The sequence below is a fragment of the Callospermophilus lateralis genome, unplaced genomic scaffold, assembly GCF_048772815.1.
Source record: "Callospermophilus lateralis isolate mCalLat2 unplaced genomic scaffold, mCalLat2.hap1 Scaffold_45, whole genome shotgun sequence".
Lineage (NCBI taxonomy): Eukaryota > Metazoa > Chordata > Mammalia > Rodentia > Sciuridae > Callospermophilus > Callospermophilus lateralis.
Window position 1 is genome coordinate 3,568,246 of NW_027514398.1, and position 24,571 is coordinate 3,592,816.

General features: G+C 40.3%; 1 protein-coding gene across 1 annotated transcript in view; it reads right to left on the reverse strand.

Moving 5' to 3' along the window:
- LOC143388916 (arf-GAP with SH3 domain, ANK repeat and PH domain-containing protein 1-like) overlaps nt 1-24,571 on the reverse strand; it is a 145,356-nt gene that overhangs the window by 71,572 nt on the left and 49,213 nt on the right. The window contains 6 exon segments of the mRNA XM_076842341.1: nt 4,677-4,763; nt 6,127-6,202; nt 14,762-14,847; nt 16,308-16,437; nt 18,403-18,452; nt 18,968-19,042. Coding sequence (XP_076698456.1) covers nt 4,677-4,763; nt 6,127-6,202; nt 14,762-14,847; nt 16,308-16,437; nt 18,403-18,452; nt 18,968-19,042 — 504 coding nt within the window.

The following is a 24,571-nucleotide window of genomic DNA, read 5'->3' on the forward strand; positions in this document are numbered from 1 at the left end:
ATCATGATAACCCTTGGGTGATGGGACAGTAAATAACTTATACCTATAGGGTTCTGCTGGGCCGTGTTGAGTGACAGCAGAAACATAGCAGAATGGAAGAACATGAGGTACAGGTTACCAAGATGCAGTGTTGACAAGCTTCAATGCGTGTGGTCAGGGAATCAATAACTCAGTGAAACTCAAAATTATTTACTTACTAAACTTCAGAAGAGCCATAGATTGTAAGAGTTCAAATAAAGAGAGCTGAGTGCATACGTCCAGTTTATAAGAGACACCTAAAATGTGGTGGTGCTGTGGGAAGCTCAACCAGCCACACTGGTTATCTCTTGATGGATGTGCACAACACACCTCAAGGCCAGGGTGGCTTCTTTCAGACATTCAGTCCTCTGGGTCAAACAGTGTGTGATCAGTGAGGCAAATTAGTGGGAGGAAAATTTCTATGACAGTGCGCTTTTGTGAGGCTATTCCAGTTGTGATAAATTCTGTGTTCAAAACTAAGAGCCTGGACAGAGGTCTTGAGGGCCAACAGAGGATGCAGCCTGACGTGCAGGTGGACGCTCACACTCTGACCACATTGCTGTCCTGCTCTCTCGTCAAGTAGCTAGAGCCAACTATATACACCAGGCAAGCTGACTGATGTTAAAGAGGTCACAGATTCAAGTCACTTTCTTACTCTTGAGTAATTTCTCTAACAATCCAGATTCCTTTCATGTAACTAGACAATTTTAACATGGGCAAGGGTGAGGCATGGAGTGAAATCTGGCAATCTCTTGTGAAACTCTCCTAAATGTTTACCTTTAAACAGGGTCAGAGCCTTGAATTGCATAGTAACTGAGCTCATGGACTCCTCCCTGGTAGGCATTCCCATGCTTTCTGGATGGAGACAGGACTGAGGGACTGGACTACATGCCAGACAGGCAGAGGAGAGACCCTGCCCTCCCAGTGCCTCCGGCTACAGTCCCTAGGAACAGTTGGGGCAATTTCCTCTTCTTTTTTAAAAATATATTTTTTTAGCGTTGATGGACCTTCATTTTATTCATTTATTTTTATGTGGTGCTGAGGATCAAACCCAATACCTCACACATGCTAGGTGAGTGCTCTACCACTGAGCCACAACCCCAGCCCTGGGACAATTTTCATGAGGGAGGCATTATAACCTGACAAAGAAAAATTAGGACTGAAAATCAGCTCAGGTAGCAGGGAACTGAGGCCCGGGACAAAATAAGGGCAGGGATTAGTGAAATCCACAAAACTCTCTGCTCTACTCCAGTGAAATCACATGAGAATTACAACTACTGATTTAAAGTCAGGGACCTCCCCTGTCTTCCAGAAACATTAAAACAAAATCTAAAATCTCCTTGAATATCTTCCTAAAACCGTCTCTAAACTTGACTCATTTGATAGCCTTTAAAATACAAGTCTAAGTTTTAAAAATAAAAGTACTCATACATTTTTCTAAACATGGATTCAGATGAATGATGTATGAAAATTATTATACTCTTTAAACTTGGTGTGAAAATATTCCTTACATATAATTTATTATTTGCCCACATAAACTTTAAATTCTAAATAACAAGTGCTTGAGTTGAATGGGTTTGTTGTACATCAGGCAAACATATTTCTAAGGGTAAACAAAATGCCTTATTCTAGGCTTTGATTTTATTAAACTGAACAGAAAGAAGCAATATGTGGCAAAAGTCAAGCATCAGTAATACCAAAATGACTATTAGTGAGTTTCATGGCTTAACAAAGTTCTATCAATTATCATTTGTGCACGTGGAGAAATGATGGCCTTTCAGGTGGCTTAGCAGAGTACTATAAATAAATGAAAAGAATTTTCTCTTCTGAGAAAGTAGGTATTGGAAAATCATCAACACAATCATATAAAAACACAAATGAAGAAATGGAGCCCGAATTCATTCATAGCATAACAGAAGTTAAGTATGTATTCAGAAAAGAGAAGTGCAAATGGAAAACTCATTTAGGCAAATATATGTAATATTAAAAATAAAAAATGAACTTAAATCCTTGGGGAAATTTCATGATGTGAGGCAGGAAATGTAAACTATAGAATGAAACTGCCCTATTATTTTTAGCTCAATTTCCTATCCTCTTATTAGTAGTGCAGACAAATCACTTTCTTATCTGAAACCGTATTAACATAAAATCTATTATTAAGGACTAAAATCTCAATCTCTTTAAACTGCAAGCAATTACACTATACTCACTGATTTAATGGGGGGTTATAAATGTTTCTGTTATTCAATTCAAAACCAAACTTCTACTGCTTCAATTTTCAATTAAGTGTGTGGATGGGTGGGCAAAGATCCCTTCTGTTTTGTCTTACTAAATGCTTATTAAGCAGTTCTGGGGTGCCCAGCAATGTGCCAGATATTGCAAAGTAGACAGAGAAGAGCAATGCATGGAATCCCCCAAATTTGCAAATCACACTGTGATGGCGATTCAGCGCCTATCAGTGACTCAAACAAAAGGCTGGAATTTTTGAAATGATTCAGTACACTCTGAATATGACTGACAGACATCACCACTGAAAATAGAATATTCATAACCCTAAAGATAGTTAGGGAACAAATAGTTCTTTTGGGAGGTTAGGCTATTCTATTGTAAGAGGTTAAGATAATTAATTTCATAGAACACCTGCCAAAAGACAATAAAGACTTAATTTGATTTTGACAAGGAAAAAAAAGCCTTCCAAAAATCTGGGAATATTATTCACAATTAAAAATTTCAAAGTTTCCTTCAATGGAGCCATGTTAGAACATGGTAGGGGAGACAGGCTAAAAGATTTGTTGGGTGTTTTTAATTTCTCAGGTAACGTTTTATATTACTTTACACTGTTCAGAAAGTAGTGCAATGATGAGAACTCTCTGGTGGATACTCTCCTCTCACATTTAATCTAAGTTGTTAAAAATCATTAGCTTCTAAACATAGTTTGCAACAAGAGATAATAAAGAGCTATGTGAAAGGGACAGGTATGTTGTAAAAGATCAATTTTTCTTGTAAAACACTCTGGATATGCTGCTAATGGAAACTTATTAATTTAGGGTAGAATTAAAACAAATCAAAACATCTGCTTTGCATCATGTACATATTCCTTTTGTTTGGAGAAAACTTTTTCTTTAGTTAGCTTAAGCAGAATACATTAGTCTCTATGCAAAACAAAAAAGGGACTTTTTTTTTCAACAAAGTATCCATATATAGGAAGAGGTAATCCTGTAGAAAAAACAAAGATAGCAAGTGGTTAAGTGCATACCAGTAAGAATTCTCACTTTTCTCAAAGATACAATCTACCCAAGGCCTCCTTCCACTTGAGTCCTTCAACAGATTTTATACTGAGAAATCACTCAGGGAGGAGACATCTTCTCTAAGAAAGTGTGTGGTGGGAATGATTTTCAATCTGATGCTCAGGAAGGCCTCAGATCACAGGTGCATGAAGTGCCTGAGACTGCTGAGTATAGATATTGCCTCAGAACACACGGATCTTCCTGGCCACCATGCCTTCTCCACAGGTGAGCAGGTATTTTCACCTGAGAAAACCCCAAAGCATATAAAAACTGCATTGGAAAAGCAGAAGAACAGCAAGTTACATTCACTCAGTAAGGAAAACCTCCAGGGTTGCTACATAGGCCCCGTGTGGCTGGTGCAGGGCTTCCCACATTTTAAGGATGGTTGCTTCATCTTTGTTCTGGACTCAGAAATTCCTTTCAGAAATTTTAGGAATTAGAAAATGTGAGAATGCTACTGTTGTGAGATACCATGAGAAATTGACAATATAAAAAATGACTATTAATATTGCATTTGAATACTTAAATTCAATCCATAATAATCTCATAACATAAACAGGCACATTTGACTTTCTTCCATGTAACAAATGGTACTTATTTTTCAATTTTCCCTTATTATGAAATCCAACATTCAAGGTCCTTCATAATCAGAACTGAGTTTTTATCTCAGAAACCCACTGCTTATTCTTCCACCTACCCTGCCTCAAACTGTTTGCAGTCTCCTACCTCTGAGTTTCTCTCTGGCTGCAATCTACCTCCCAATAAATCCTGAATAGCACTGATACTGATTTAGATAATGAGTTCCTTGAAGGAAGGGACTGCAGCTTAATACCTCAAACAGTGCTTGGCCCACAGTAGGTATTAATTGAATGGTTGAACAAATGACCTTTATAATTAAGGTTACTGCAGTCATCTAACATTTACCATGCACTGTATACTTTGTTTCAATATCCAAGGAACATTTTACCCAAATTTTTCTATTTATGGGGCAAAGCTTCTGTAGGATTCTGCCTCACAATATTTCCTTATTTCCCTGGCAAAATGAGACATGCCCCTTTGGCTGGATATAAGGTTTAGCAACATGGGGTGTACTGCCTTTCCTTCAAGGGCAGAATTAGAACTCTATAGAGTCACAGAATTATAGATCAGGGTATCTTTTTATATAATGGAAAGAAAATTAAAATAGAGTTTCTACACTGGGCATCACTGTAGGTGCACACTGGTCCCTCACATCTCTTTGTCCCCACAACCACCCTGGAAGGAAGCCATAAATGTGCCTGTTTTGCAGAGCAAGAAACAGAAAGGGTATCGGCAGCATAAGCAGCCTCAACCTACACAGTTAGCCCTGCTGGGAACATATAAACCACCTACTTCTTTCTGATCAAGCTGAAGAGAGGATTTTATTAAATCTCGAAGTGCAGTGAGCTGTTTCTTTTCTTCATCCTGGGTCTGTTTTATCTATGAAAGAAAAAAATCACCTTCTGTTACTTATCATTTTATACTTTTATGAGCAGAGTTTTATTTTATCCAAATATAGCACTCATCAAACAATTCAATGACATAGTAGATTTTCTTATTAGTCCTTCCTAAAGTCTTATTTTTGATATGAGAGGCATGGTCTTCTCATCCTAAGGCAGTACCAGTGAGTTCTGGAATTCATGAACAATGCACCATGCTGTCTTATTAAATAATACACCCAGGCGAGGCAAAACCCTGAAGCAGGAAAGTAAACTGATATAACACTGAGATCATTGCTTCTAGCTTTTCAAAGCGTGGAGGTAGGAATACCATGATGGGATTAGATGGGCCGGAAGAGAAGCACACGGACAGCCAGGAATCCCATGGGCCAGTGTACAATGAAGGTTCATGCCATACCATGTGAGGACAAGAGACTCCTGCTTTTTAAAAACTCACTTGGAATTTAACTGTAATCTGAACCACATAAACTATTAAAAGAAAATTACAAAATAAATACTATGTGCTTTCAAAGTTATATTAAAAACATAGGTAGAAAATTCCTTATCTAAGACCAGAGTGTTTTTTTTTGTTTGTTTTTAGAATTTTGGAATATATGCACAATATAATGAGATACTTTGAAGATGGGACACAAATCTAAACATGAAATTCACTTTTATTTCACATATACCTTATAAACATAGGCTGAAGGTAATTTTCTACAGTATTTTTAGCACACCTACATTTTGACTGTGACCTGTCACAGGGTCATGTCAGTCAATGCCCCAAAAGTTTCAGATTTTGGATTCTGGATGTCTGGATGCGGGATGTTCAACCTATTTAAGGCATTATTTACAATGCCAAAATCTTATCTGAAGATATTTCCTCAGATTCATAAAATACATTCTTTTAATACTGCTTACAAAGAGCTTGTAATGAATTTGCCATTTATATGTTTATATTTAGCTTTTTTCCCCAGAAAAGTTTTCCTTTTGGTTTAAGAAAGTGAAACACTGATATTTTGAAGGAAAAAAAAAAAAGCAAAATAAATCCATGACTCTGCTTACTCAGACAGTTATGTAATTTATATCCCTTCCATGGCCAAAAATTGTTCCTGACGAACCAGCATTGAAATTTGAAGCTACGTAGACCTGAACAGAGAAGCATCTAGAACCAAAGGTTATATACTCCCCTTCCTGCTCCTCCTATGCATCCCAAAGATGCATAGGAGGAGTATCTGACCAGTGGTAATTGCTCTGAGCTAAACAGAAGGATCACTTACGCTTTTGATACCATTCTCGAACAGATTTCAAATTTACTGATGTTTGCCACCAGTTGAAATGCATGTATTGCAGGGAGAACTTACATTATATAAATCAGCAGCCAGTTTTTCAATGTACTATTTCAATTTATCAGCTGTTTTCAAGCCATCTTGGAAGAAACTATAATACAAAACATTGGCAGTTTATCAGCAATGTAAAAAAAAGAACTATAATTACCTGAAAAATCTGAAAACTCAGACCCTTTTATTTACCTTCACAAAACAAGTATAAAACAAATTTCAGTATTTTGTAAAGATGCACACCACCAACAAATTATGGCTAGTATTTCACATCTGATATCATAGTCACTGCAAATTACTGTTGCAGTCCTCACGTGATGATTTCATAATGTGTCCACCCATCTACATGTAGAACAATTCCTCCTGGTTGAGCCACATTTAAATATAAGAAAGAAAAACATCTTCACTACTGGCATCCATGAAGTCAAAGTGGCCACCACGAACAGAGATGTGACTGGACTAGAGGGACAGGCAGGAGGGAGGTCAGAGTTCTTTCAGTCCCCCAGAGGGATCTGTATTCCAACACATGCTTAAAACAGAGGACTTCAAAGCAACAGTATAATGGACCTGGAAAACAGAATGTCAGCACGTAAGTAGAAAGGCCTGAATCCTAACAAGAGCTAACGCCAGCAGAATGAATAAAGCACTTCAATCTCATCCCTGTTGTTAAGAAGCATACATGGAGGAGAGAGAGCACAGGACTTGCTCAGGTTGTTCACAAAGAGACAGACGACTGAGTCTCAGGCCTCCCTGATTCGGCACCCTTGCCTGTCAACTACCAGAGGGAGACTTCCAACTGCAGGCAGAGCACACTCCCCTCAGGGGCCCAGTGTGGAACATCAGCTTAGTACAATAAGCTGCAGGACACTGGTATTTACGAATTCCACTGCTCTACAGGAAGCTTCTCTAATCATGCCCCTGCTGTCCATTATTTCTCCGTGGACTGTATCTGTTTTTCTGTCACCCTACAGACAATGAGGACTATCTTATCTCCATATCACAGCCAGCCCTACACAATGCAGATACTCCACAAGTGCCTACAAATGAAGCAACAGCAAGATATTTTAGGGTACATTTTACACTTCCTCTCTACGTTCATTGCCAATAAGACGACCTATCAGAACTGGCCTTCACAGTGGTTTCTCAAGTTCTACAAGTACCAGCATTTTTTAAGGCTGAAATCTTTTGGTGGAAAAATTTTACCAAATTAAGAGAAACACTATTTTATAAAGTCTTCCAGCAAAAGGGACAGAGGGAATGACACCTTTTTGGTCAACTATTTAACTGGAAAACATATCCAAGTCCTCATTTTCAGGTTTTCACCACATTCTACAGGGATGCAAGTGACACTTCTTCATACAGAATTAAAGAACTTCTATGCTATGTTCCTTGAATACTTTTCTGATTTTAACTTCTAATATTTTCCCTTAAAAACTTTAGGCTCCAAGCCAGGTGCAGGGGCACACATCTGTGATTCCAGAGACTTGAGAGGTTGAGGCAGGAGAACTGTGACTCCAAGGCCTGTCTCGGCAACTTAGTGAGATTTTGTCTCAAAACAAAACCCTAAAGGACTGGGAATGCAGCTCAGTTGGATAAAGCACCCCTGAGTTTCATCTCTATTACAAAACAAAAGCACCACCAATAAAATCAAAAAGCAATAAAATAAAAAAACAAAATTAACAACAGAAATTGTTGTCCTGCAGCCATGCCACACTATTTCCAGTTGCTTGTTTCTTCTCAACCCATGGCTGACGGCGAGGAATACGAACATGTCCATTACTGCAGGAAGCTCCACTGGATGGTGCTGCTCTATGAACAAGCAAACAGATCTGAGCCTGATGCAAAGAAAGTGCTATATCTACAGTGTGATCCCATTGATGTGCATACCAGGGATACCTAAGTTCAGTCATCTTTTGAGTGAGAAAAATGTGGTTTTTTCCCCTTCAGCTTCATTTTCTAAAAACTTTCCCCTAAAACATGGTATATTACTGAAGCAAAAAAGATTAAATAATTGATGTTTAGTCTAGGAGGACATGTTGAAGCAAGTTCCTTGGAAAAAGTCATCTTAGCGCCAATTTCTAGTTTTGGAAACAGGAGCAGAAATGAAGGATGGGTTGCAGAGAGAACAAAATGACCAAGAGGGTCATGAGAAAAGCCATAAAGAGCAAATGCCAACATGCTGCCAACAACACTGTCCCTCTGGTGATTCCTTTCTTTGCATGCTTGATTCTCTCTCCTTGAGAAGACACAGAGCCACTACCTGTAAAATTTCAGAGGGCAGCAGCATCTCTCTTCCCCTCTTCCTCTCCACTGCAGTTGGCTGCAGTTCCAAGGAAATGCATGGGCTTGGGAAATCAGAAGCATGATGTCCTAGCTCTAAACCTTGGTAGATGTGAGTCCTGGGGCAGGGTAGTGGCCCTACATGAAGAGTGGCATGCTTACCTCCGCAAGTGCACATTAACTTTGAGGAGCACTAGACAAGCTACTTACTACAGACAAAAAGTGTTCTATCAACTGCGAAGTGAAGCACAAGTGTGAGCTCTGATTACCTATCACGGAATTTGACGTGCAAATCCTCCAAATGGAAGGAAATCACCTGTCTGGCACTTGTCTCAGCCATGTTCTCTGTCCATATTTACTGAAATATGATGAAATCTTCAGAAAATTGAGAATGATGACAACAGTCACAACAGCAGCTGGCATGAACTGAGATTTTCTCTGTGTCTGTCACTATTTTGCACCATGCAGGGAATATCTCTTTTTAAAAGTTTTATTATAGAACCAACCATGTGATTAGAGCAGAGGAACATTCAATCCTTCTTCTCCTCCCACCTATGGGGAGGGGAGTGGGGCTGGAGATTGAGTTTATTACCAGTGGCCAATAATTTAATCAAGCATGTCATGTATTGGGGCTTCCAGAAAATTCCCTAAATAGATGTATTCAGAGAACTTCTGGGTTAGTGTAGGAGAGCAGCATACCCAATTCCATGGGGACAGAAACTCAGGACCCTTTTGGATCTCACCCTATGTGCCTCTCATCTACCCTGGTCACTTGTGTCTTTTATAATAAGTCAGTAAGTTAAAAAAACAAAATTTCACTGCAACTCAACACAATAGGTAATCATCACTAGTCCTTATATAGGAAATGGAGATGATCACTTGGCCTGGGAGAGTTCTGGAGAGCCCTAGAGATAATGTGCTTATCACAACAGGCAGAGACATGTAGTTCAACACGTGACAGTCCCAGGCCAATATGAGCTTCATTAGTTTTCTGACCTTAGAGAAGGCAAGACTGGCTTCACAACTTAATCAAGCAGCTTGAGATACATGTCACCACATTTTAATGATACAGGATGCTAAGAAAATTCAAGTTGCCAGCTGATGGGCAGAGGGACCTCATATTTACACTGACAGGCTATAACACACCCACAGCCCAAAGTGCAAAGCCATGTTCATCTAATAGGGATATCTGTCCACTGGTAGAACAATCTCCAGAAAACAAATCAGAGCCTTAGCATCCAGAGTCCCTATGTCCTTCATTTTTAGCCTACTTAATTGTGTCCAAACAGCAATGGGGAAGGAAAACCAAGCAAAACAAGAGTGTCTCCCTGATCCTCCTGGTCAGATTCTGTTTGAGTTGGCCTAGAAAGAGATGCTGTTTGACTAAAGGCTGAGAACACCTATTTTCCAACCTACCAAACAAATTAAACAATGAAGTGACTAGCCCTCACACCTTCTGAAAGCCTGGTCTCCCAGCCTCAGGCTCTGAGTCAAGAACTAATTCCCTGCCTTCCAGGTAATAGGGTGACTTCCTTCCAGACATACTCCGCACATCTGCGACACCAATGAGCTTGAACATACAGCACTAACTCAGATCCAAGTGGCACTCCTGAACCCACTCCTGGAAATCAAGCCTTAAAAACGTGGATGTCTAGGCCCAATCCCAAGCTTACCAAATCAAGGTTTTCTGGCATGCTGTCTAGGAGCATGTACTCTGAAGCTGGAGACCTGGGTTTAAGATTTGGTTCCATTACTTTCTAGCTATAAGTTTTGTGAGGGTAATTTGTTTTATAGTTTTTTTAATTTCATTTTTCCCCTCGAGATAAAATTCATATAATAAATTTCAGTTTTAAAGTGCCCTATTCAGTAGTTTTTAGTATATGTGCAACATTACGTAACCATCGCCACAAATTCCAGGACTTCCATCACCCTCCAATGTCCTGTGCACAGCAGTGTCCACCACTTCCTCCCTTCTCCTCTGCCCTAGCAACCATGAGATCTGCTGTTTGTCTCTATAGATCTACCTTTTCTAGACATTTTACACCGAATCGTACAATATGTGGTCTTGTGTGTCTTAAGCACGTTTCAAAGATCCATCTCTGTTGTAGCATGCATTGGTACTTCATTCTTTTGTACGGCTGAATACAACTCCCTTGTGTGGTGACACCAAATTTGTTGAACCATTCATCAGCTGATGGATATATATAAAGTCTTTCTATTTTTATTACTTTAATTACAGGGCTGTAGTGGGTGTGGTGTCTCACTGTGGTTTTTAAAATATGTTCTTTATTTATGTTAGTTGTGAACGAACCTCCTTATTTATTTTTTATTTATGGTGCAGAGGATCAAACCCAGTGCCTCACACATGCTAGGCAAGTGCTCTGCCACTGATCTATAGCCCCAGCCCCTCACTGTGATTTTGATCTGCATTTCCCTAATGACCAATGATGTCAAGCATCTTTTCATGTACTTTTGGGCTGTTTTTTTCTCTCTCTTTTTAAACATAAAATAGAAATTAACTTTATTTCTCTGGAAGAAGTCGATATTGATAGCTGGAGCAGCAACTCTGGCCACAGAGGCTGGTGGGAAAACATGGATGGCACAGGGGAAAATGGGTCAAACAGCACTGGTGTCCCTCAGGAAAGCTGCCTCCTTGGTCTCCTCCCAATCCTGGGGCCTTTAGACCTGGTCTTTGCCATAAGATGGTCTGGCACCCTTTCTCTGTTTCCTGAACCATGTTGGGCTATTTTTCCAGGCACAAGATTCTAAGATCAAACAAGCTCCATAACATGTCCATGGTAAGATCACAAGTCACATTCTTCTGGCACCCCCAAATGTCTGCTGGGGCTCTCTAGAAGAGTGCCAAGTCCTTATAGTTTCCCAGGTGTTGACCCATCTTTGGGCCAACACATCCTCCTGCCCAGAACACACATACTCCAGTCACAGGCCCCATCAAAGACTAGAGGCAGAGGCAAGTCACACACTGCCTGAGGAGGCAGCCCCCAGCCTATTATGGGGCTCCTGCTCACCTCCTAGCTGGGGCACTGAGTTCTGAACCAGAGTGTGCAGGCATAGCGTCTGGTGAGAGAAATGGGCAAAGCAGAATTCCAAGCCTTCTGCTGCCTTGGCCTCGCTCTGCCCCCTGGGAGCAGCAGGTCCTCCAGGCCTGGTGGGGAGTGTCTCCTACCCTTGTCCCATGGATGGGCTCAAGGGCTTCCTTCAGAGCAGACTCTTGCTCTCCAGATGCCTTTGAGTGCTTGTGATGGGCAGGGCTGCTGGAGCCCAGCAGTGGGGAGCTGGCTTGCTCCAGGTTATCTGTGTATCTCTTTTAAAAAAATGGCTATTCATAATCTTTGCACATTTAAAAAATTGAGTTGTCTTGTTGAATTCTTTCTACATTCTGTATACTGGATCCTTATCAAATAGTGGTTTGCAAATATCTTCTCCCATTCTCTAAGCTGTCTTCTCATTTTCTTGACAACATCCTTTCATAAGCCAAAGTTATAAATTTGGGAGTCCAGTTCTTTCTTTGGTTTTCTGTGCTTGCTATGTCTATATTGACACATTTTTTTGGATATCTATCAAATGAATGTACAAGACTTCCAGTGAGTTCTTTATCCTTTTTGTGCTATATTTTCTGACTGCTCTGAATAGGAAATGAGAAAATGCATGTAAAGAATTCTGGAAAGGCTATATAAGCTCTTGGCAAATGTCAGGTTTTATTACTGTTTGTAAGATGAAGGATAATAGAGCAATGTTTGTAAAAGCTCTTGACTGTGCAGATTGTAGTGATAACCCAGGTGGTAAAGGGAGTAGGTGAGCAAGAGGATGTGTTTGTTTTGAGAGCAGCACATTACCAACCATGCTCGTGTTTGAAGTAAGGAGTAATTAGAGTGGGTGAGCTGAAATGGGTAAGAAAAAGTCAAGAGCTCTTTCCTGCTCCCTTTATTTCTTCACTGTTGTAGCTGCATCCACATTATGGTGTCATGATACATGAGGTATTGCCTTGCAAATTCACTCTTGAATACCGGCTGATGCTGTATTGAAAATGATTTGGGAACTGGAATAAATGCTCAGAAGAAGAAAGTTTTAAAACAAAAATCTGAGTAGAGAATGCTTTATAGATCCACAACATGCCTATTAGGAGTTCTGAGGGACTGGCTAAAGTAGGAAAAAAATAAAATGCTCCTTGAAAGAGAACCCCCACCCTGGCATCTTGCTATGATGGAACTCTAGGTCCAATCATGGGATAACTTATAGTTGAATTTCAGTATAACCCAGTTCTACCATGAGGTCTTAGAACTGCACACAAGGTTCTTCACGTGCAGAGTTCTTATTCTGCTCATACTTCTCTGTCCTAGGGGGAGACTTTCTCACCAGAAAAAGTCAGCCATCCTAGTCCAATAGTGAGTACCACTACCTCCTCCAGGGTACAGTGACCCACCTTCTCAGCCTTCCTGGCCAAAAATGTCTCCTTTTTGTCTCCTTTTATGTCTATGTCACCAGTTACTGTTTAGAATCACTGCTATTTCTGATGTGCATGACCTAATTCCTGTACCAGACAATTAAGTTCCAAGAAGAGAACCCTTATTTAATTTCTTCCCCAGAACCCAGCAAAGTAGCTGGCCTTTGGTAGGAGATTGATTAATATTTCTGAGCAGGGAGAAGCAAAGAATAAAAGAGTAAAGGGAGGACACATTAGCTAATACAAGTTAGGGTTGCTCTTCTCATCTTTGCTAATAAGGCTATAATGTGTGTATTTTACAAAGCCTCTTATATTTGGAAAACTCATGTTTGTGTAGCTCAAACTCTCATTCAGACTTAGAAAATCTGAGATCAAAAAAGATTTCTAAAATCAGGTTAAATCAGATTTGCTACCAAAGGGTTGCAATTCAGAAGATCTAGAGATTCGCTTATTTTGGCAAAAGTTTCAAATCAATGTTTCTTAATAAAATTGAAATTGATGAGAGATGAATAATTCCACCCAAAACTAAAATCAGGGATCACCACAATATCCTTCCAAGTTTCATAATTGTCCTACTCCACTACTAAGTCAAAAGGAAGTTCCTAGTCTTTAGTAAGAGCCTTCATCGGTCAAGTCAAACAATATCCTATAAATGTGGAAGCTATTTTCACTTAAATATATGCTTTTTATTTTTGATACACATTTATACGAGGGTAGAATTTTTTGAAAAAAGAAAAAAAGTTACCAAGTTAAATTTATGTAAATAACAATGTGATCATTAAAAAACTTTTCCAAAAGAGAGACATCCCAACAACAAATATATTACACATCCTCAAAAGAACCCTGAGTGGTACTACAAACCTTACCCCAACTTGACAGATGAGGACACTGAGGTTTGGTGAAGAACCTGATAGTGAAGGACCTAATCACGTGTCCCCGGCCACAGGGTCAGAACTTGATCTAATCTACTACATGACTTGAGCCTTATGCTGTTATCATAAGATTAATGCTGACCTCCCTAAATGTTTCAATTGTATATAAAGATCTGTCTAGATAATGCTACTATTAAAAGGAATAAGAGATCAAAGGGAATTATGTATTTAATGTTTTGGAGAGTAGGCATTGTAACCTAGTCCAAATGACCTTGACATTATTCTACTCATAAATTTATATCAGAGCCATCTGGACCACTTTGGAAAGGTCCTTGCCCTATCTTCTCTATAATTTTTAAAAATTAATACCAGACTTTAATAGTAACTGGCACATTTTCACATAACACTCTTCCTGAAAACTCATGCAATTTAACCCAACAAGTAAAGAGAAAGTAAACAGATGTGCTGCCAGAGAATCGTGAGAAGAATAAAAAGGCAGCCCTACAATGCAGACAAACAAAAGTAGAGCCAGCATACAACAGTGGATGTCTCTCAGAACATAACACCATTTCATAGAAATCCATGTTCAAATGAAAAGTATCTTCATGCCCAAAGCACTCGATTTCACTTATTTAGATGATGAGAAAACACCCAAAACAAATCCAGGTGGGAATACATGGTGTAAATGACCCACTGACAGTAAAATGACAAGTATGGGAGGAAAAGGGGTCATCGAAAGGCCCCCATTGGGACAGGACTCGTGTGTCTCTGACACAGGCTACAAAGGCTGGCCTGCAAGTTCAGCTTGTCAATGGAAGACAGTGTGTCAAGTGACCAGTCAGTTGTTCCATTTTGAGCTATTAATTTATATAAAACTCTGAAGATAGAACACAACACCATTTCTTGTCCACTGAGCTGTGGAATATCATTATATAGTAATATACAGCCCTAAATGAAGGAAAAAAAAGCCAAGAAAACCAATGAAGCAAAGCGGCCTTCCCTGGGTTACAGGCTAAGGCTATGACTGCAATGATCTAGTTACTTGCACTGTGCGTGATAATACTTTATAAGATTTTGCAGCAGATCTACACCCTTTTTGGTCTTGATTTCGTTGACTTTAATGAGATACTGTGGAGATAAAACAGAATTTTATGTTGCTAATTTCAGGCAGGGTTCTTAAATCATGGGTTCAGGTGGCAAACCACCACACTGGGCTACACAAGTCAAAGAGCCTCAGTGGCTTCAGACAAGGTGAGCTTGATTTGGGGAATGCGGATTTGGCACAGTCACAGAGAGTGTAAAACAGATTAGAGCATTAGCATTTTATAAATTTTCACAATTAGTTTACTAGACAAGTGGAAATAAAACACAGCAAAACATTCTAGAACAGCTGAGCATTCCCCCTCGGTGCAATGCATTTCAGACTTATAGTTCACGTGCTCCTGAAAGACAGCTCTGTGCAGAAAACAGGAGTCCCTTCAAGAAAAGTGACACTGGGTGCAGTGGCGCACACCTGTAATCCTAGCTACTTGGGAAGTTGAGGCAGGAGGATCACAAGTTCAAGGCCAGACTGGGAAACTTAGTGAGATCCTGTCTCAAAATAAATAATAAAAATTTTAAAAAGCTGGAGTCTTGTTCAGTGCTAGAGTACTTGCCCAGGATGTTCGAGGCCCTGGGTTCAATCCCTAATATTACCCCTGACATCTGCTTAAAAAAAAGAGAGAGAGAAAAGAAACATGCGATAAGATACCAAAACTTATAATCCAAAGACATGAATCAAAAAGAATTCTTGTAACTTAAAAATGAAAAAAATAAAAATAATAATAATAATCTGTTATTAATTCATGTAGTTAACTAAACAGCACTGGTTCTGATTTTCATTACCAGCCAAGATTTTTCTATTGACATTGTTTCTTGCTTACTTTGTTTTATCATAGAAAAGATTTCATGATCAAACAAATTTAAGGAGTCAAATGTTTACAAGGAAGAAAACACAAAAGAAAATTCAGGAGAGAAAAACTTGAAATGAGAAATTTTTCCATTCTAAATATTTTCCAAAAACTGCAAAAGCATCTCTATTACCCCGAAGCAGCCAGCATTAGAACAGGTTAGAACAGGCTGAGGTCAAGCAGAGCTAGTGTCTGGTGGGGACTCAGTTGGAGAATCACTGCTGTAAGCTTAGGCAGCATGCTTTTGACTGCATGTTTTTCATAAACTCAGACTTCCTCAATGACTCCTTCATTTCAGTCTTTCCTTCATTCCAACTGAATTCATGGTTAAGAAAAGCATGCTCTAAATTTTTAATGTCATCATTGTTACCTCTCACCAAAATTTATCCCCCGAATCACTCACTCAAAAGCAACATTAAGGTTCTCACCAAAGAATCCTGTTTTGGCTTAAAGAGACCCATAGGACCAAGGCTCAAAATATGAGACAACAGGGCAATGATGGATCCCAAAAGGCTTGGAGAAAAACGGAGATTAGAATCCTTAGGAAAGAGTCCCCTCCTCTAATGCCCCAACAGCCTGCTGACTGGCAGGATGCTAGTTACCAAGCTCCAGGCCAGAGATGGAAAAGTCCGTTCCTACCTCACACATTTGGAGCTGAAACAGGCACCTTTCCTTCTCCATTTCTTCGGCAATCTCGGCTCCTGTTATCTCGGTGCGGATCATCCTGTGCTGTTTTGCATGCTCTCTTTTTTCCTTTTCAATTTTTGTACTATAATAAAAGCAGATATAATTTTTTTCCAAACACATTCATGCACAAAACCAAGAGTGAATCCTTCTGGTTTATTAATTCTATCAAATGTACCAGTCTGATGGGGGTTGGTGATAACAGGGGTGGCTGTGTGTGTGGAGTCGGGCAGAGAATATATTGGAACTCTCGGTACCTTAAGAAGTAGGTAATTTTCATATTATTTAACAAGCGAGGATCATTAAAACATACTTTACTATTCTAGCTCAAGATCACAACCTAAAAAAAAATACTAAAGTCTGTGATCTAACCATTGTGTTTCACTGCCTCCTGGGTGCTAAATAGAAGACTGTGAACTGGGGATAGTGGCATACACCTATAGTTCCAGTGACTCAGGAGGCTGAGGCACTAGGAAGGCAAGCTTGAGGCCAGCCTCAGCAACTTAGGGAGACACCGTTTCAAAAACAAAACAGAACACAAATAACGAGAAAAAGGACTGGGGATGTAGCTTAGCGGTAAAGCACCCTGGTTTCAATCCCTAGTGAGGATGGCGGGGGGAGACAATAGAAAATGTCCAGGCTTTTTTGGTTATTTGGAAGGTAATAATAGATTCTCTGTGTGTACGTAAAAGTCATTTTGTTTTCTGTGATGTAAACAAATGAGACCTATTACACAAAAGAGACAATTTGTTTTTTTTTTCCTTCCTGCACCACAAGAAAGAAATCGACCTATCTGGGAAAGTAATTATTTGAAAAGAATTTATTTAGCTGGGTGTGGTGGTGCACACCTATAATCCTGGTGACTCGGAAGGTGGAGGCAGAGGATTTCAAGTTCAAGGCTAGCCTCAGCAACTTAGCAAGAGCTTCTCTCAAAACAAAAAGGACTGGAGATGGAGCTCAGGAGTAAGTGTCCATGTTCAATCACCAGTGCAAAATAAATAAGTTAAAAAAATAAATAGAAAGAAAGAAAATAATTTATTTAAATTATAAAAACAAAAACCTTCCTCAAGGTCGTATAACTGAAACCCACTGAACTCACTATTTGAATTTTTGTGAGTGTCCATGACCCACTTTTCATACATAAAGAAATGGCCCATAGCATTGGTCAACCATTGTTACAGTCTTTTGGTTCCCAGTTGCATTTTTAGCTGTTCATGCACAGAAGCATCCCTAGGATGGCAAGTGCCCAACACACTTGTTACATAATCAATTACAAAAGCAGCTTGGGAAACAGGCTTAGTCCTGAACTTGTTCTTCTTTTGCTTCTCTTTTCATTCCGCTGCTATTGCTGCCTTCCAGAAATGTCTTTATTCTCTTATGTTTACAGTTACCCAACTTTACAGCCAAGAAATTTATTAAAAGCTTTAAAATACACACATCTCCCACCCTACTCTACTGCCTGATATTACAAATTTCCCAGAGTAGTAACAAAGGGCCATGGTGCAATACCTATGGTATAAACACCAGCCAGGCAGCATGCAAAGTGCTCACTTCCCTAATCCCTCCTTCTGGTCTCACCCCAATGCCCATGTTCTGCTGCTTAGGCTCTGGGGTAGACAGACCTGGAGTGAATGCCAGCTTGATGGTTACCAGATTGTGTTTTTCTTTTGCTTTCTTTTTTTCTTTTTGGTGGTGCTCGGCATTGAACGTGGGTACTTTACCACTGAGCTGTATCTCTAGCCTTTTGGTAAATTTTTTATTTTGAGGCAGGATCTTGCTAAGTTGTTGAGGCTGGTTTCAAACTTGCAATTCTCCTGCCTCAGCCTCTGGAGTTGCTGGGATTACAGGGTGCACCACTGGGCCTGGCCATAACTACTTTTAAACTAGGTCAGCACCCCCAATTTAGGTCTTCCAAGGGCATACTAAGTGTTTTGTTAAGAAGATATTAGGGGCTGTAGCCTTTTCCCAGTTACTTTCTTATGAAAACAAACAAACAAACAAAAAGTACCAATACCCAAAACAAAAACAAAACAAAACAAAAAACACTTACAACTTTGTCTCATAATCTTTCCAGGCTTTGTCAAATGGCTTCTTGAGATCCTTAGAAAAGAGAGAGAGAAAAAAAACCCTGAATTCTATTTATTTCTGCTTAAAAAAACAAATAATTTTGAAATAACATTTTAGCAAAAATGACCTCCTTTATGGGCCATTTGAAACTTTTCCCAAGAGGCTGGGTGCACATTATACCACTTATTACACACAGAAGCCTGACAGGGAGGCAAGGTGGGTGTTCCTGATTATGCTGCCCCAGAGCAGGACCCAGAGATTCCAAGAGGTTGGTCAGTGGTGGACACACTGGAGGAGCCAACACAGGCCCACCGACTGAGGCACTCACAGATCTCCTGAAAGTGCCTACTCTCGTTCCTCTCTCTCTCGACCCTGTATCAAGCAGCACATCTTTTCCAACGATCGTTTTTTGAAGAACATTATTTTAATGCTAAAAATGTTCAGAGTACCTCTCAAGTACAAGTACTATTATGATCTTAACAGGAAAAAAAACTATCAATCCTTCCAGTTAAAGTGAAAATCAAAAGTTTGGAATTCTGGACACTTACTACTTTGACTCCCTTTAGGTCTCCTTTTAACAAGGAATCCAAGGTGAAGATCACATTGTGGCTCTGACCCTGGAGCTGAAAATCAAAACAAAGAAAGATGGAAGACAGTTAAAAAAAAAAAGCAGCACGTAAGACAATAAAACCAGCTCTTGCTGACCGAGCATTTCTCACACACGGGTTCTGGAAGGCTCTGGAAGGCTGTGGCGTGTGTATCACCTCACAGAACCTAGAGGATGTCTCCCTGGGGAGGTGGCACAACCACTGCCACTTGGCACTGAGAAATGGGGATGGAGGTGGCGTGTTGGTGAAAGTGCAGCCCCCACAGGGGAGCAGGTTTTTCCCACTGCTCTGAGGCAGTGGCCTGGGGCTCTTTCCTTTAAAGGTACAGGGAGAGTCTGAAAGGAGACGGTGCTGCTGCTCAGCTGAAGAGAAGAGCAACAGAAGAACGGGGGGGGGGGGGGGGGACAGTGAAAGAAGCAGCAGTACAAGGACAGAGAAGAGCTTATGACCTGGTCTCTTTAAGAAGCCTCCTAGTACCCTGACGACATCAGTTTTAGTGACCTAGAAATGAGGCTGCGGGGATCCGCAGGACCAGATTACTGAAGGAAAGGCCTATGGATCTCCTCACTCAAGAAACATTCCCACTCAATCTGTGCTCATCAGTCTGTCTACCTGTCTGTTCACCTGCCTGTCCATCACTCACTGAACACCGACTCTCGGCCACACATTACACTAGAAACTAGGTGGTCCTGGGGATTGAGCCCAGGCACTTTGCTGGGCCCAAGTGCTTGATGAGTAAGATGATCAGCTGGATGTTGTTCCTGCCTTTAAGGGATCTGTGCTCCAAGGGCAGGGGGTGGGCGGAGCCAAGGCCGACACACACTGCCATGCATGTGGCAAGACGTGGGGAATGTGGTGGGAGAAGGACTAACTCTGACCCGAAGGGGCTCTGTGCAGACCCTCTGAACCACATCCACTGCGTGGGGTGTGAGATCTGACTGAGCAGATGTGTCAACCGAGGCAGTGAGAAGTGCTGTTCACGCCCTGGTAACCCAGGAAGTGCTGAATGTGTTTATTTTTTAAATGTCATGGGGATGCTAAATGAGTAAGGCAACGTGGGAACACAGCAGGGCTGGGAAAGAGAAGACATTTCCTTTGGCTCTGAACTTCCCCCTGATGCTTTCCTGTTGTTCTCAGCCTAGGCTTCCTGCAGCTCCTAAGTCACTCTAACCCTTCACTCTCCCTGACCCCGACTAGTTTTACACACAAGTGCAAATGGTGGAAATGACCACTTTTCCTTCTCTTAGTGCAAAGACAAACAGTCCTACCGAGACAATTCTGTCCAAGTGCTTCTGCCACCGTGTGTGCAGAGAACAGCCTGAGGGCTACAGGCTAAGCTGAGTCCACGTGTTCTGTGAGGGTTCAGGGCATTGGTTTTTGGGAAGTAGGGCAAAAAGCCCACTTAGATTTTATAATCGTTTGTGGCCCTCCAAATGGCCACAGTATATAAATGGTATTACATGTGGAGAACAATGAGGGGGGAAACTTCCAAAAAGGCTTTTTGGGGAAAAAGACGAAGGGTACAGGTAATGATGTTAAAAAATAAATAAATGAAGTTGAAAAACATTGCCTTCAGCGTCAGAGGGAAGAAATAAAGATTAACAGGACTTGTCTTCTACCGGAGATGGGCAACTTGTTCCGAGTTCTCAATTCCATTCCTGGGGTGTAAGTCCCCAGCCCACCATCCCACAGACTGTAGAAATTTGTGTGGATGGTGGGTCAGTGAGGCTGGGGCTTGCCCTGCCCTCCACTACTCAAGCCAGAATCTACCTTTTCCCCATTCAAGAAGATCCCCATGTGATTTTTCTTCAAAGTACTCTTCCTTAAACACTTGTGTATGAATGCTTCACCTGTTGGCTATCGCCCCCGTTTTCAGAACACTGCCTAGTACTGAGGGGTCAGACGAGAAGGACTTGCAGAAGGCAGGTAACACATATCATGTGGGCACCAGGATCTTTTCGACAGGGCTGTTAATTCTGATAGAAAGTGAAGGGCCCACCAATGAGCGCTGGCTAACACATTATGGAACTTTTAAACAGCCATAAAAATAAGAGAGTTCTTTATAATTAACTTTGGAAATCTGTCCATTATTACTAAAAGGAAGGTATAAAACAGTTCTTAAGGTGCATACAGATTTTTAAAAAAATTTTAGTTATAGATGGATGCAATATCTTTATTTTGTTTATTCATTTTTATGTGGTGCTGATGATCAAACCCAGTGCCTCACATGTGCAAGGCAAGTACTGCCACTGAGCCACAACCTCAGCCCCAAGGATTTTTATAAGAGAAGGAAATGTCTGTGCTTAACTTATTTTTGAATCATGCACAGAATTTTATTTTATTTTTATTTTTTGGTACCAGGGATGAAACTCAGGGACACTTGACCACCGAGCCACATACCTGGCCCTATTTCGTATTTTTATTTAGAGACAGGGCCTGAATTGCTTAGCACCTCACTTTTGCTGAGAATGGCTTTGAACTCGAGATCCTCCTGCCTCAGCTTCCCAAGAAGAGCTTGTTACTACAACTTTATCATTACAGGAAAGGAACTGGTTTGGAAGTTGAATAAATGAGAATAGTAGAATTTTAGTAAAATGAAATCAGTTATCTGCTGATATAAGTTCCTCCCAGGAATTAAAACTGGGCAAAGGTACAGAGTGGGAGAGGGGACTTTTGCATTAAAAAAAAAAAGAAAACTGTTTGCAATGTAACATATTGTTAGTTTAAAAAAAGGTAAAATTTTAAAAATATGAAAAGAATACAACTACAAATGTTTTTAAACTTATTATCCTAAATTATGGTTTTCATCCATGCCTCAAATACCTTGTGAAATGAAGAAAAAAATACATTGCTATTGCTATCTTAAAATGAAAGCTGTATTACAAACCAACAAAGAAATTAGTGCTGAATGTGATAGTTGTTCTAAAGAAAAAGTCCCTTCAAAGTCCGGTACTGACTACAATAGCAACCTTTTATGTCACCACTGTGGTCAGGCATGGGGTGTGGATGTAGTTGCACTGATTGAAAAGCTCAAGAATTAAGAATTCTTGGCGGAATTCTTGGTATTCTTTTGTTGGCATATATACACATATTCTTGGGGACTAATTAAAAAAACCCACTTTTTTATGTATTATAACTCAGAATATTCTCAGTGATTGACTACCCTATTAAAAAGCCACAGGAAAATATTTAAAAACTTACAAACTTTTTCCACCTTACATCTCAGGAAAAAATACGTTTATTTTTAAAAACTGACAAAGAAGGTTGTCTTCTATGACAAGTACTAGCAACCCCCTGCGTGCCATTATAAAAACACAAAGACAAAGAGGAAGCAGACCAATCTCAACAGACTTTAAAAGCCTTTCAAATCCACTGTGGAATTATTCACCATTCATGTTAATAAAATTCTACTGATTCTTCTATTCCCATTCACTTAACTTCCAAATCAACTCCTTTCCTATAACAATAATGCTGAAGTAACAAGTTCTGTGCAGGATTCAAGTCTGAAAGAAGTCTTAAAGGAGTACCACTTTTTCCAGTTTATTAATCAAACAACATTTTAAAAACAATTTCAGGAATGATGTTTAGGTATGGTAAATATGTTTCCTTTCCCCCAAAAATTACTATTTAAATTTCTTTCCTCTGCCAATACAGCCAGCCCAACTAGAAAACGGGAATAAATCAGACAAAGGGAGGCTGAGGTCTATCCTTCATTATGCAAGAAGGAACCTGTTTAAGAAATAATTGTAATTAAAATTAGTGGTAATAAAAATAACCATTTTCTTCTCAGAACTGCTCAATGCTGACAGATATTATACAAATAGCCCCCACAATCCCAGCCACTGAAAAAGACTTCATGAAAATTTTCCTCTAAGTACACAAACTTAAAATATAGTCTGCCTTGATTTAGTTCTTCACCCTCTTATTCAGCTTTACCACATTTGGAACAATCCTGTTGGCTTACTGATACACTGCCTTTCTCCTCAGAGGGCAGGGAGGGCCCTGGTCTTTTTGTTCCATGAGTGCTCATCCTTTGCAGGAGTCCCAAAGCAGTGGCAGGCCACGGCCAGGCTCCGAGTCCCTCCGTGGGCCAGCTGGTTGGCGCCTGAGTGGCCCTGCTGCTGTTGCGGGAAAGCCAGGAGCCAGCAATGCCTCCATTTCTTGCCTCTGAGAAGAGGCGAGAGCCGCACAGCCCCACAAAGGGGACTTCCACCACACCTACGTGCATGGAAGACTTTATTAATTAGTGAGGACGCAATCTGCTTTGTCACCCTGCGCTAACTGGCAGTCTCTCTCTGCTGTCCACTGGTTCTCCCTCTTCTTCCGTTCGACACATAGAAACAGTTTCTCTGCAAGTAAAGCTAATGCAAATCTGCTGACTTGCTTAACATGCTGGAAAATCCAATTAAAATAATGAGCCATTTCTCAGTGCCTAAGCCTGCAATTCCCTGGTATAAATTAGGTATTCTGTCTATGTGTTAACTCTTTCGTGCCCTGGACAGCTCTATGTACTTTCTACCTTGAATATCTAAAACTGTGCCTCGTCGGTATGCCACTTTCTAGGATATTGTGATATAGAACAAAGAAACCCAGAGGTACCTGGCCACTCAACACTCCTGGAGTGATTCTGGCAAACTGTTTGACCTTGCTGGTGTCTCAGCACTTTCTTCAACTGGCCCCCACAAGTGGGCTGGACCAAGGCAGAACTGACACCAGGGAAGCACCACTTCACTCCCATCCACATTGCTAAAAATTCTGTCGACTATTCTATTTCCATTTACTCAACTTCCAAACCGTTTGTCTTCAGTAATAAAATTTAACGAGAGTTCTTTACATGAGGCCCCAGAGCTGGATGCTTTTATTAGCACCCTCTCCTCACTGGCTCCTGATGACCCCACAAGGTATTATTAAGAAACTTGCTCAAACCCACACATCCAGTTAAGTGGAAGGATCAATCAATAAACCAGGTATAGCTCCACAGTCAATGAACTGTTCATTAACACTATCTTCTTAGAGATATCAGAATATTCTAAAGACAAAAATATACCATATACATGGAATGGACAATTATTACCAGTCATTACTGACCTATTAAGCTAAGACTGATTTTATTTGGGTGCACAGGCATTGAGGGAAAATAGGGATATTTGCTAACAAATAGAGGGCACTTCCACATCCAAGAGTGGGTTACTGCTACCACCTGATCTGCTGCTCAGGGATTTGAAGAGTATATTGCTCAGCTGCCAGAGTGACGGTTCACACACAGCTAGATGTGCACCTGGGCAAATTACTCAACCTTTTGGGAATTGACCTCCTAGAATGTGAAGTGGGAATATAAAACCCACTCCATATGCTACCAAAGGGATTGTGAGACAGAGTCCATAGATATAAATGAATGCAAAATGTCAGAAACAAGACACACTCAATAAAATGTAACTAGGCTATTTTCATAGATTTCTTTACACCTTAAAGGCTAAGTAAACCGGCAAACTATAATAATATTTCAGGTACTTTTAAGGCTATAAAACACTCTTTATACTTATC